At 31.5% G+C, this 13,016-nt stretch overlaps 1 protein-coding gene and 1 pseudogene across 1 annotated transcript; one reads left to right on the top strand and one right to left on the bottom strand.

The window, feature by feature from the left end:
- Nucleotides 1–358: 358 nt before the first annotated feature.
- Nucleotides 359–1,088, top strand: LOC120176536 (major pollen allergen Ole e 10-like). The gene is made up of 2 exons (XM_039182957.1): nt 359–763; nt 1,028–1,088. Exons 1-2 carry the CDS (start codon nt 397–399, stop codon nt 1,051–1,053), a joined length of 393 nt encoding a protein of 130 aa, XP_039038888.1. The 5' UTR covers nt 359–396; the 3' UTR covers nt 1,054–1,088.
- A 5,014-nt stretch (nt 1,089–6,102) lies between these two features.
- LOC120176591 lies at nt 6,103–12,717 on the bottom strand (annotated as a pseudogene).
- Nucleotides 12,718–13,016: the final 299 nt, after the last annotated feature.

Here is a 13,016-nt window from a genome sequence, read left to right as displayed (position 1 = left end):
TGAAAAAAATAAAAGAATTACCAAATCAGTAACTTTTAACGGTGGGTGATCAAAACATAACAAAAACATAATTTTAGGTATGATTTCTAAAAAGTAGTTGAGTGAACAAAATAGAACCAGATAAATAGATAGGTGACTAATTAAATTCTTAGTTTACCCTAGAAAACAAGGGTCATCAAAGTAAATTTTCAATATTTTTGGTATGACTGATTCTATGATCCGCCATTGCATGCTGTTAATTCTCATGGTTTCCCATATGTCAAAACATAGATCATAAACTACTCTTCCATGGTTGATTCATCTTCCCTATATATACATTCACCAATTACAACCCCATAACAGTATCAGGGATCAAAACAAAATATCAATAATAAGAAGAAGAATATTATTATCATCATGAAGTCATTGAGCAGAGTTTCTTTCCTTATCCTCGCCGCCGTCGTCTTCCATCTCTTCTCCTCCGCTTCCGTCGTCGAAACTCATGGAGTTGTACTTGATAATGGAACTGCGGTGGTCACGCCTCCGACATCGTTTTGTGTGCCAACGGAGAAAGCTTCCGATGCTGAATTGCAGAAAGCCATGGATTTCGCGTGCGGCCAAGGCATTGATTGCGGTCCGATTCAGCCGGGTGCCGTATGCGGTGATCCACCCACCGTCAGGTCTCGTGCAGCATTCGCCATGAATTCTTACTACCGCTTTCGTGAAGGCAACCCTAGATTTTGTGATTTTAATGGCATTGGAAGAGTAATAAGCGAGAATCCAAGTAAGCTTTAGTTCCTGTATTGATATTTAGTCTCTAAACTTTAATTTGCCATAATTTGTTCTCCAATCTTTAATTTGCCATAATTTGTTCTCCAATCTTATACTGTGATTGGTTAGTCCAACATTAAACATAGTTGAAGAATCAAAACCATAATCTTATTTTTATTAAAATAATCTTTTAGGTTTAGGAATTGAATTTTAAAAGTCAAAGACATTAGTTTTTGTTTATTCTTTATTTAATTGCATATTTATTTTATTTATGCAGGCTATGGGAATTGCAAATATATTTGAAGAACTGAAAGAGAAAAGATCGGTTATGACAGGAGATTTTGCATAAATAATTCCGAAAAAGGATCAATTTAGTTCCTAAATGTTATTAGGAAAAATCATAAAATATATTAATTATTATTTTTCTAAATATTTATTAATGTCAGTTTCAATATTAATGTATTGTTTCAACAATTTTAATTATCATTTTGTCTATATTAATATCGGAACCGCGTTGGTTATAAAGATGACAATTTAATTCGAATTCGACGGGTTCCGATCCGACCTAACCAAATAGAGTCGGATTCTTTTAAAAAAATTTAGGTTCGGGTCGGGTCGTATTTTTTAAGGTGTGAAGTCGGGTTGGATGGAGGGTGAAAAAACTCCGATCCGAGGATAATAATGTAATTTTCTTAATTTTTTTATTTTTTAATTAAATCTTTATTTTATATAGGATTATGTCAGGTGGAGGGTATATATTTTTTAGGTCGAACCGGGTCGGGTGAAGGGTGCATATTTTCGGGTCGGATCGGAACAAAAAACATGACCCTAACCCGACCCGTCGCCATCTTTAGTTGGTTATGCCCCTGATCACGTATTCTCTCTCTATATTAGAACTCAATTAATGCCTTTTAAACATCACACAATATTCAACAAAGTAAACATGGACACACACACATATATATAACGTCATATATGATATGGATGTAATGGCATACAACTTAGTTAGCTCTACTATATGCAATTATTATATTTACCGTTCTGATGGGATGCATTAGCCGGTAGTTAGATTTATCATCCTAATGAATGAACTAGCCGATAATTGAATTTATCATCCTAATGATTAAACTAATCATTCTTCGGTCACTTCTGTAACACAATGTCTCATCTCGGTGTAACATACAAAGTGACATGAATAACACACATGTTCATATTAAAGAAGAACAAAGAGCATAACATTATCGGTTTATTATATTTTATTCATTAACATAAACATAAATTTAATATAACCATGCATGATGAGTGTTCTAGATTGACATTATTTACTTGTTAATTTTTTCGTATTATGAATTTATCATTGCTGATTTAGTTCAATTTTGCTTATTTTCTTGTAGAGGTTTACTTTCCAGAACTAGCAGTAAAAGAACGCTATTCGCAATTTTTTAGAAGGTACAGTCAGCATTGGGAAGATTTTGAAAGTAGGCTACTCAGCACAATCCGTGGAGATTTTTCAGGAAAACTAGTTTTAAGTTCGAATTCAAAACACTTGGAATAATCTTTAGGAATATTTTGCATTTGAATTTATTTGCCGTTTTGGGGATTTGGAAGCCTACAAATACACTCCTTAGGTTATGACTTGCATATCTTGGATTTCTACTTTGTTATCTTGTTTTATTTTTATAATAAGTTTTCTTTCTTTTTCATTTTTACTTTATTTTACTTTACGTTTTATTGTTTCCACAAAACATGCTAAGTATGATTTCTATCATGCTTAGGTAATTTTCTTATTTAGCCGAGAGCTAGCACTGACTCAATTCCAAACGTGAGAATTGAAAAACACTTAATACATTCCTGTGTCTACGTGATGAGATTCTTCAACAATAATACTTTTGATTATCATTCACATTATCTCTTCACTTTTCTTAGAGACCAACTAATCATTATGATGATTGATTCTTCCATTAGAGTAGCCTTATATGTGAAGACATTTATGAATAAAAACCCTTTTTAAGACATAAAATGAAACAAACTTTCCAAATGTAAGAAATGACAACGTAGGACACCAAAAAGCACAAGACATTTTAGCTAAAGTTAACAATAGTATCCCTTTGATTCAAACCAAGGAACCAAGTTCCAAGCCCTTTCAAATTGATGGTCATAAAGATCAAAAACAAGCATCTATGAATACATCATTGACACAATCTAAGGTGTAAAAAAGCTTGGGAAAATAACAGGGCTTGGATCATCATGTGGAGCATGCAAATTCCTTGAGGATAGAATGCACTAATGAATGTGATTTTGCACCTTGCTTTTGCTGCGATGAGGCTGCAAATCACTTTGCTGCAGTGCATAAGGTGTTTGTAATAATAATATGAAACGGTAATTTTAACAAAGACACCCAAAAATTTAATTCACTTAAAGTTGATTTCTAAAAAATCTTATTTTTGTCATTCTACTTTCATTTTTCTATATTTTGGTTTTAAAATGTAAATAAAATTGCAACAAAGTTATCGACAACTGTCGACGACTTTTTTCAAAGTAATCCTCTTCTGATGATTTTTTCAAAGAGGTAACATGTGCTCCATTTTTCTTTTTCTTTTTTTAGGATCGGTATACCTATATTTTGGGGATATGGATATATTTCTGATATTGTTACTGTTGGACTAGTTACTGTTGATATGGGATCCACTTGCAATTACATGGTATGATGTTTGTCTGAATTCTTTCTTATATACACTACCAAATGGTTATTACAATATCCAGGCCAAAGATGTCTACAAGTCCGAGCATAGTGCCTGAGACGCCAATTGAGGGCCAGCATCTTGAAAATGTTGTGGAATCCAACGATGACATGGAACTGCATGGGGATGACAATGATGACGCACGTGGAGTCTCTTTTGAGGAGCGTGCTCGTTCTGCAGAGGAGCTAAAACAAATGAGTTGAAGCTTCTTCTGCTGCGAGCATAAGTTAGTAAGGCAGGACGCTTCTTTACTGTGAGAGCTGAAGCAATTGAAAAAATGCTAGCCGAATAGATGTAGCGACGGTATGCTTTTGTCAGCTTGAAATCATGGAATATGCATGTCAAATTCGAACATTTGATATCAAATCCGAGTCCGAATGTGAACTAGAAATGCCTTGGTTTATGATAAAATTGGATGATGTTTGTTGTCTGTTTGGATGTAGATATGGAAGTTTCGGAATTTAGTGTTTTGTTCCGATTGGCAAGTTTTGAAGTCGGTGGAGTGTAACGAAGTTTTGTAGGGGTAGTGAACTATCCGAATGGTACTCCAAGTTTTGTTTTGTTGTGTCTTCTTTGGTCACTAGTGGTATGCTCGGTGGGGATGGTGAAGGTTCGTATATAGATGATTTTTAGATCGCTGATATGGATACAAATTTAGTAAGTTGTGAGATAACATATATAAATGATTCTTCACTGGAGTTATAATATGCATTAGAGATGGTTGTATGTTTTGATTTTAATATGATTTGGGGTTTTGTGATCATGCGACTCATTTGAAGTTTGCGTCTTCATCGCATAAAATTAAGACATTTTTCTATAACCAACGACAAAAGAAACCAGTCATTTAAAATCACACAAGGATCATATAAGGAAAACGTTAAAAAGTCTAACTAAAAAACTCAAACAAAAGATAGATACGAACATATTTGATCGCATCAACAAATGAATCACAAAAAAAAGATCAATTTACTAAAAGACCACTGAAAAATCACAAGTCCGAGTCGAGCGATGTGAGAAAATTATCCACGAACCCAAATCTCATATCCAAATCTAATTTTGTGATTTTAAAGTGGAAAAAGTCAGCATGATAACAAATAAGCTTCATCTTGATCATTCGTTACAACGTCAAATCTAACCTTGAGAAAAAAGATAAGCAAAAACAACGACCAAATGACAAAAAACGTGCTAAAAGATAGAGAGAAACATATCATAAGAAAAAAGAAAACGTGACATGGAGTAGAGTTATTTAAAACTAGAATAACAAAGAAAAAGTAAATATATAATATAAGAGAATAAAAGAAAAATAAAAAAATACCAATGACAATGACGAACAACATCAAGATTGATGTTGTCGTTTATCAACCAAAGATGAAAAAATAGATAAACGGTGTTTAAGATTTTTTTAAATATTTATATATAATTATTAATAATACATATATAATATAATTTTGACTTCTCATATTACTCTAATAGCATAGTTACTTATCAACAAAAACTCTAATAATTAGATTCCAAAAATAGTCAAACTCGACTAGGGATAGGCATGTGTTGGGTTTGGGTCGAGTTTCGGCCAAATTTAACCCGACCCAAAAATTTTACATCCTTCACCCGATCCGATCCGACTCGAAAAGTATATACCCTTCACTCGACCTAAACCCGACCTGATTTTTTGAGATAAAATCTGAACCTGAACCGACCCGACCAGAAATAATAAAAATACTATTTTTATTCAATAAAAACAGTGATTTAATTGAAAAAGTTAATATATAAATGGGTATTATTGTAATTATTCTTAAAATATAAGGTAAAAATATATTTTTTGAATCGGGTCGGATCAGAACTCGTCGGGTTCAGGTCCCATGCCCATCCCTAAAGTCGACCCCCTTCAACTAATTAGTTGTAAATTGAAATCCTGATGTAATAATGTGCCAAATTCTAAATAATAAAATGAAACAATGAGATGCCTATTACAATATATTTTAGATTTTTCTATGTATTTTATATTGAAAAAATCTATTTTCACCCTCTAGAATTTTATAAGTTTAAATTTATCCCCTAAAATTTTAAAAGTTCAAATTTAGTCCCCTAACATAGAATCATGTGTTCGTCCTTGATCATAGATGATATTTAAATAAAACCCTTGTATGAGAGTAATCACGTTTGAACCGTAAATGATATTTAAATAAAATTCTTTCAACAGTGATAATAAATATTTTTTCCTAGACGATCCAACCATGAATATATAAATCAAAATTTTATTTCAAAAGATGTTACCATTTCATCAAATAATACACAGCACTACATTGAATGTATGTATCTATTTATTTTCGTAAAAAAATATTTTAAAAAATGATTTTTACATTTTTCAATTTATTTTACAGAAAATAATTTAATCAATAAAATATGGTTTGGGTCAATAAAACAATGATATTTGAATGTTACATATTATTCTTTTAAAACATGTAACATTTTTTCAAAAATAAAAGAAAAAATTGTTTTTCTTTTGTAAAGCAATCAAATATTCAAAAATAATTTTTTAAAATTGTTTTTTTACGAAATAAATTGATCCTTCTGTACAGTTAATTATTTTTTTTGAGCTAAGCAAAACCTTCGCTTAACAGTTACCATTCTCCCATTCAAATCTTCAAGGATAACGGCAGTTGCCATAACCTGCATCAAGAATAAATCAAAAATAAAATTTAAAAAATAAATGATATAATTGAATATTCGATTTTTTTTTTCTAGGCGAATGAATTTAAAAGTAAAACGGATTCGGATGATATATTTTAGTTGCTTACTTGGATCGACGGTTGTGATTTGGCCGGTGCCGGAAAAATCACAGGCGCTATCAACACCTCTAATTCTAAAGAAAGAGTTCATGGCATACATAGCACGAGAGCCGACGGTGGCCGGAGCAGCACAAATCGCACCGGGTGAATCGGACTGCAATGGGCTCCTTGGCTGCATGCAAAATCCAATTTTTTCTGCAATTGGTCATCGGGAACTCCAGGTTTCGGCACACAGAACTTCTTAGCATTGGTCGCACCTAGTACCGGTTGTGGCATGGCAGGCTGAATCGAAGGACGAAACTGAAAACAATTAATGAAATATTTCAGATCAGAAAGGTCGAATTGTAGTTTTGGTCCCTCTACTTTTATATTATCATTAGATTGTCCAAATGATTAACATCATTCACTATTCCGGTTAAATTACTAACACAATTTCCTTGTTTTAATTGTTTTGATGTATACATTTGCAATCATACCTGAGGATTGTTAACTTGGGGGACCCTCGGAGTTCGACGGCCACCGTGAGGGACCCTGCGACTGCGTTCGACCATGAAGCTAGGATTGTTAAGACTAGGTGCAGGGCCATCGCGCAAAGCTCCAGCAACATAAACAGGTGTGTAATCTGGTTGAAACAATCCCCAGTTCCTCTCAGCAACTGGACCTGGTTTCTGATTCTCATTAAACAATGCAAAAATGTAAGCATCGAACGTCCAGTTCGGCATCAACGGCGTCCCGAAGCCGGAAAACGATTTTCCGAATCAAATGCCCGTTGTACGAAGCCGCATTATCGATTGTAGCAGCGAAGTTCCCCGGGATCACCCAAGGAAGGCCAACCGGTCTCGCTGATGACGATGTTGACGTCCCTGAAACCGGCAGCCAACATGGCCGAAATGTCTTGTCCAAAAGCGAATCGAAGGCGTTGCTGTACGTTCTTTTACTGTAAGGGTCGAAAACGCCGGGGGTTTTCCTGAAAACGGCGTAGTCCACGTTCTTTTCCATCTCGTTTAGTTCGAAGTATGGGTAAGGGTTGATCATGAGTGGTGATTTGGTGATCATGAGTGGTGATTTGGTTTCTCGAAGGTATAGGAGCAACAGTTCAAAGAAGGACTTTGCATAGTCGACCCTGAACCGGGCCAAACTTGGAACGGTCACACCTTGGAACATGTTTAGGACATGTGCTGTTGTAACCTGATCAATAAAACAATGCAAATCAAAACCCTAGATAAAATATTAACAAGATTTTTTTGGTATAATCATTGGTATCCGATTTTTTAATCAATTAATCTGGATCGGGTACTCCAGAGGTCTAGTATGGGTGAACCACCCAACCAAATTTACTCCATTCGCAAATGATGAGATTCGAATCCCTGACCTTCCTTAACAAGGATGGAGCCATGATTTTAGTTTAAGCGGTAAAGTATAATGAACAAAAGAATATGAGGGTGAAATCAAAATAAATCAAAATTTAAAAGCCTAAATAGGCAATTATCCCTATATTTTTAATGGTATTTTTTTTGGGGAGGGCCAGTGCCCCCAAGGGCTTACATGGCTTCGTCCCTGTTACTTGAGGGATTTAGGGTCTTATCTCACTAGACCAATTAATTATTGTTACAGGAAGAACAATATGAATCATGTGTTTTTGTACTTTTGTATAAATTTTCAAAAGTTACAAAATAGTTATTAAATTTATCGAATTGTTTTAAAATGATCATTGGATTCTATCAAATTATTATAAAATAATCATTAAATTCTATCAAATTGTTACAAAATAATAATTGAATATATTAAACTTTTACATTTATTATAACATTAGAGCGACCATTTTGTAATAGTTCAATACATTTAATGGTCCTTTTATAACTTTTAAAAGTTCAATGATCAATATGATCATTTGAGCATAATTTAGAGATCTCTAGTGTTTATCTAAAATTATTTAAGGGTCTATAATAAACTTATAAATTTTTTAAAAGCAAAAAATTATTAATTTTACCATCATTTACTTTATACTTTTATAAGTTTTTAATGAGACCAAATTGAAATTCTATCATTTTTAGCTTTTAGGGAGTCAAAATAAAATTTTAACATATAACTTTAAAATTTGAAGGACTAAAAATTAAATTTCACCCTTAACACCCCCCAATTGTGGCAATCTAGCCTATATTTTTTTCCTGATTAAGCTAATGTGATTACAAAACAGTACATGTTCTAAATACTCTCAAACACATGAGCGGAGCTAGGATTAGATATAGACAGAGGTCAAAATATTAAAACTTTTTAAGAAAAATACAATGACTTATTAAGTATTTAAACTTACACTATAGAAAAATATGTCTAATTTCTCAAATAATTAAATTTATAATGACCTAAAATTGTTATTAGACCAAAAAATTGAAACCATTGAATTATCATTATTATTTTTGTATAACCACTGGTTTCAAATCTGTTAATCGACTAATTCGGAACAGGTACTACAGAGACGAGGGCGTCCCTCCCAACGATTTGAACCTCTGACCTTGCTTAAGAGATCTAGTGCATCATCCCACTAGACCAACCAATTGTTGGCATTGGATTATCATTCTTTAGTTCGCCCCCTACTTGATTAAATATCTAATAAATTCTTATATTTCTTAATTTAAATACTTAATTTTACATTAACTAAAATACAATTAGATCAAAATCTATCGAATATAAAATAATTTTAGAGGGGCCTGGGCCCTTTTGGGTCCTAAGGGAGCTCCGCCCCTGCTCAAACATTTGACAATGAGCGTTCCATCACCCTATTGCAGTCGCTGGTGCTCTAACCTATAACCTCTATGAACATAAACGATTCATTTAATCACTAGGATAAGTTGGTTCGTGCATTTTAAACGTATTTAAACCCACAATATCCTTCTATCTAAGACCTATATCGACAATTTTTTTATCAATAATTATATAAATCAATTAAGTTTCTAAGTTTGTTACAATTAATTACTAAGTTTTTTTTTAAAAAAAATTACTAAGAGTTATTTATAGTTTTTTATCTTGCAAGTTTTGAAGTCGGTGGAGTGTAACGAAGTTTTGTAGGGGTAGTGAACTATCCGAATGGTACTCCAAGTTTTGTTTTGTTGTGTCTTCTTTGGTCACTAGTGGTATGCTCGGTGGGGATGGTGAAGGTTCGTATATAGATGATTTTTAGATCGCTGATATGGATACAAATTTAGTAAGTTGTGAGATAACATATATAAATGATTCTTCACTGGAGTTATAATATGCATTAGAGATGGTTGTATGTTTTGATTTTAATATGATTTGGGGTTTTGTGATCATGCGACTCATTTGAAGTTTGCGTCTTCATCGCATAAAATTAAGACATTTTTCTATAACCAACGACAAAAGAAACCAGTCATTTAAAATCACACAAGGATCATATAAGGAAAACGTTAAAAAGTCTAACTAAAAAACTCAAACAAAAGATAGATACGAACATATTTGATCGCATCAACAAATGAATCACAAAAAAAAAGATCAATTTACTAAAAGACCACTGAAAAATCACAAGTCCGAGTCGAGCGATGTGAGAAAATTATCCACGAACCCAAATCTCGTATCCAAATCTAATTTTGTGATTTTAAAGTGGAAAAAGTCAGCATGATAACAAATAAGCTTCATCTTGATCATTCGTTACAACGTCAAACCTAACCTTGAGAAAAAAGATAAACAAAAACAACGACCAAATGACAAAAAAGTGCTAAAAGATAGAGAGAAACATATCATAAGGAAAAAGAAAACGTGACATGAAGTAGAGAAAAAGAATAACAATGAAAAGTAAATATAATATAAGAGAATAAAAGAAAAATAAAAAAATACCAATGACAATGACGAACAACATCAAGATTGATGTTGTCGTTTATCAACCAAAGATGAAAAAAGAGATAAACGGTGTTTAAGATTTTTTAAAATATTTATATATAATTATTAATAATACATATATAATATAATTTTGACTTCTCATATTACTCTAATAGCATAGTTACTTATCAACAAAAACTCTAATAATTAGATTCCAAAAATAGTCAGACTCGACTAGGGATAGGCATGTGTTGGGTTTGGGTCGAGTTTCGGTCAAATTTAACCCGACCCAAAAATTTTACATCCTTCACTCGATCCGATCCGACTCGAAAAGTATATACCCTTCACTCGACCCAAACCCGACCTGAGTTTTTGAGATAAAATCTGAACTTGAACCGACCCGACCAGAAATAATAAAAATACTATTTTTATTCAATAAAAACAGTGATTTAATTGAAAAAGTTAATATATAAATAGGTATTATTGTAATTATTCTTAAATATATAAGGTAAAAAATATATTTTTTGGATCGGGTCGGATCAGAACCCGTCGGGTTCAGGTCCCATGCCCATCCCTAAAGTCGACCCGTTCAACTAATTAGTTGTAAATTGAAATCCTGATGTAATAATGTGCCAAATTCTAAATAATAAAATGAAACAATGAGATGCCTATTACAATATATTTTAGATTTTTCTATGTATTTTATATTGAAAAATCTATTTTCACCCTCTAAAATTTTATAAGTTTAAATTTATCCCCTAAAATTTTAAAAGTTCAAATTTAGTCCCCTAACATAGAATCATGTGTTCATCCTTGATCATAGATGATATTTAAATAAAACCCTTGTATGAGAGTAATCATGTTTGAACCGTAAATGATATTTAAATAAAATTCTTTCAACAGTGATAATAAATATTTTTTCCTAGACGATCCAACCATGAATATATATATAAATCAAAATTTTATATCAAAAGATGTTACCATTTCATCAAATAATACACATCACTACATTGCATGTATGTATCTATTTATTTTCGTAAAAAAATATTTTAAAAAATGATTTTTACATTTTTCAATTTATTTTACAGAAAATAATTTAATCAATAAAATATGGTTTGGGTCAATAAAACAATGATATTTGAATGTTACATATTATTCTTTTAAAACATGTAACATTTTATTGTTACAAGAAGAACACTATGAATAGTGTGTTTTGTACTTTGTATAAATTTTCAAAAGTTACAAAATAGTTATTAAATTTATCGAATTGTTTTAAAATGATCATTGGATTCTATCAAATTATTATAAAATAATCATTAAATTCTATCAAACTGTTACAAAATAATAATTGAATATATTAAACTTTTACACTTATTATAACATTGGAACGACCACTTTGTAATAGTTCAATGCATTTAATGGTCCTTTTATAACTTTTAAAAGTTCAATGACTAATACGATCATTTGAGCATAATTTAGAGATCTCTAGTGTTTATCTAAAATTATTTAGGGGTCTATAATAAACTTATAAATTTTTTAAAAGCAAAAAGCTAGTAATTTTACCATCATTTTACTTTATACTTTTATAAGTTTTTAATGAGACCAAATTGAAATTCTATCATTTTTAGCTTTTAGGGAGTCAAAATAAAATTTTAACATATAACTTTATAACTTTAAAATTTGAAGGACTAAAAATTAAATTTCACCCTCAACACCCCCCAATTGTGGCAACCTAGCCTATATTTTTTCTGATTAAGCTAATGTGATTACAAAGCAGTACATGCTCTACATACTCTCAAACACGTGAGCGGAGCTAGGATTGGATATAGACAGAGGTCAAAATATTAAACTTTTTAAGAAAAATACAATGACTTATTATGTATTTAAATTTACACTACAGAAAACAATGTCTAATTTGTCAAATAATTAAATTTATAATGACCTAAATTGTTATTAGACCTAAAAATTGAAAACATTGAACTATTATTCTTTTTTTTTTTGTATATCCACCGGTTTCAAATCTGTTAATCGACTAATTCGGAACAGGTACTACAGAGACGAGGGCGTCCCTCTCAACGATTTGAAATTCTGACATTACTTAAGAGATCTAGTATCTCATCCCACTAGACTAACCGGTTGTTGGCATTGGATTATCATTCTTTAGTTCGCCCCCTACTTGATTAAATATCTAATAAATTCTTATAAATAATTTTACAGGGGCCTGAGCCCCTTTGGATCCTAAGGGAGCTCCGCCCATGCTCAAACATTTGACAATGAACGTTCAATCACCCTATTGCTGTCGCTGGTGCTCGAACCTATAACTTCTATGAACATAAACGATTCCTTTAATCACTAGGATAAGTTGGTTTGTGCATCTAGACCCTATAATTTTAAACGTATTTAAATCCACAATATCCTTCTATCTAAGACCTATATCGACAATTTTTTAATCAATAATTATATAAATCAATTAAGTTTCTAAGTTTGTTACAATTAATTACTAAGATTTTTTTAAAATAAAATTACTAAGAGTTATTTATAGTATTTTTTTCAGCAAAATAATGTGAAGCTTGCATGGTACGTACCTTAATATCTTGAAACTCATATTAGTATATATTTAATTATTATGCTTGTAATTAGTTTAGACAAATAATTTTATTAAACTTGCATGATAAATAATATATAAAATTATAAAATTTTTAAATATAAACATATATATTTAATGTTTTCACCATAAATTTTTAATTTTGTGAATGATTTTAGAAAATAGGGTAAACTATGCATTTAATCAGCTAACTATTTTCGTGATTCTGTTTTGGTCACTCAACTATTTTTTTTTAAAATCATACTAAAAGTTCAAAAATAACATAGATGTTAACGTGTCACTATAAGGTAAATATCACAT

The sequence above is a fragment of the Hibiscus syriacus genome, unplaced genomic scaffold, assembly GCF_006381635.1.
Source record: "Hibiscus syriacus cultivar Baekdansim isolate YM2019G1 unplaced genomic scaffold, ASM638163v2 tig00112249_pilon, whole genome shotgun sequence".
In the NCBI taxonomy this organism is placed as follows: Eukaryota; Viridiplantae; Streptophyta; class Magnoliopsida; order Malvales; family Malvaceae; genus Hibiscus; species Hibiscus syriacus.
Note: the sequence above shows the minus strand (reverse complement) of the source record. Positions and strands in the feature narration are given on the sequence as shown.

Bases quoted from the DNA above. Each gene is read 5' to 3' on its own strand.
- LOC120176536 (XM_039182957.1), top strand. From the start codon at position 397: ATGAAGTCATTGAGCAGAGTTTCTTTCCTTATCCTCGCCGCCGTCGTC. The intron at 764-1,027 runs GTAAGCTTTAGT...TTATTTATGCAG, and splicing joins AGTAATAAGCGAGAATCCAA to GCTATGGGAATTGCAAATAT.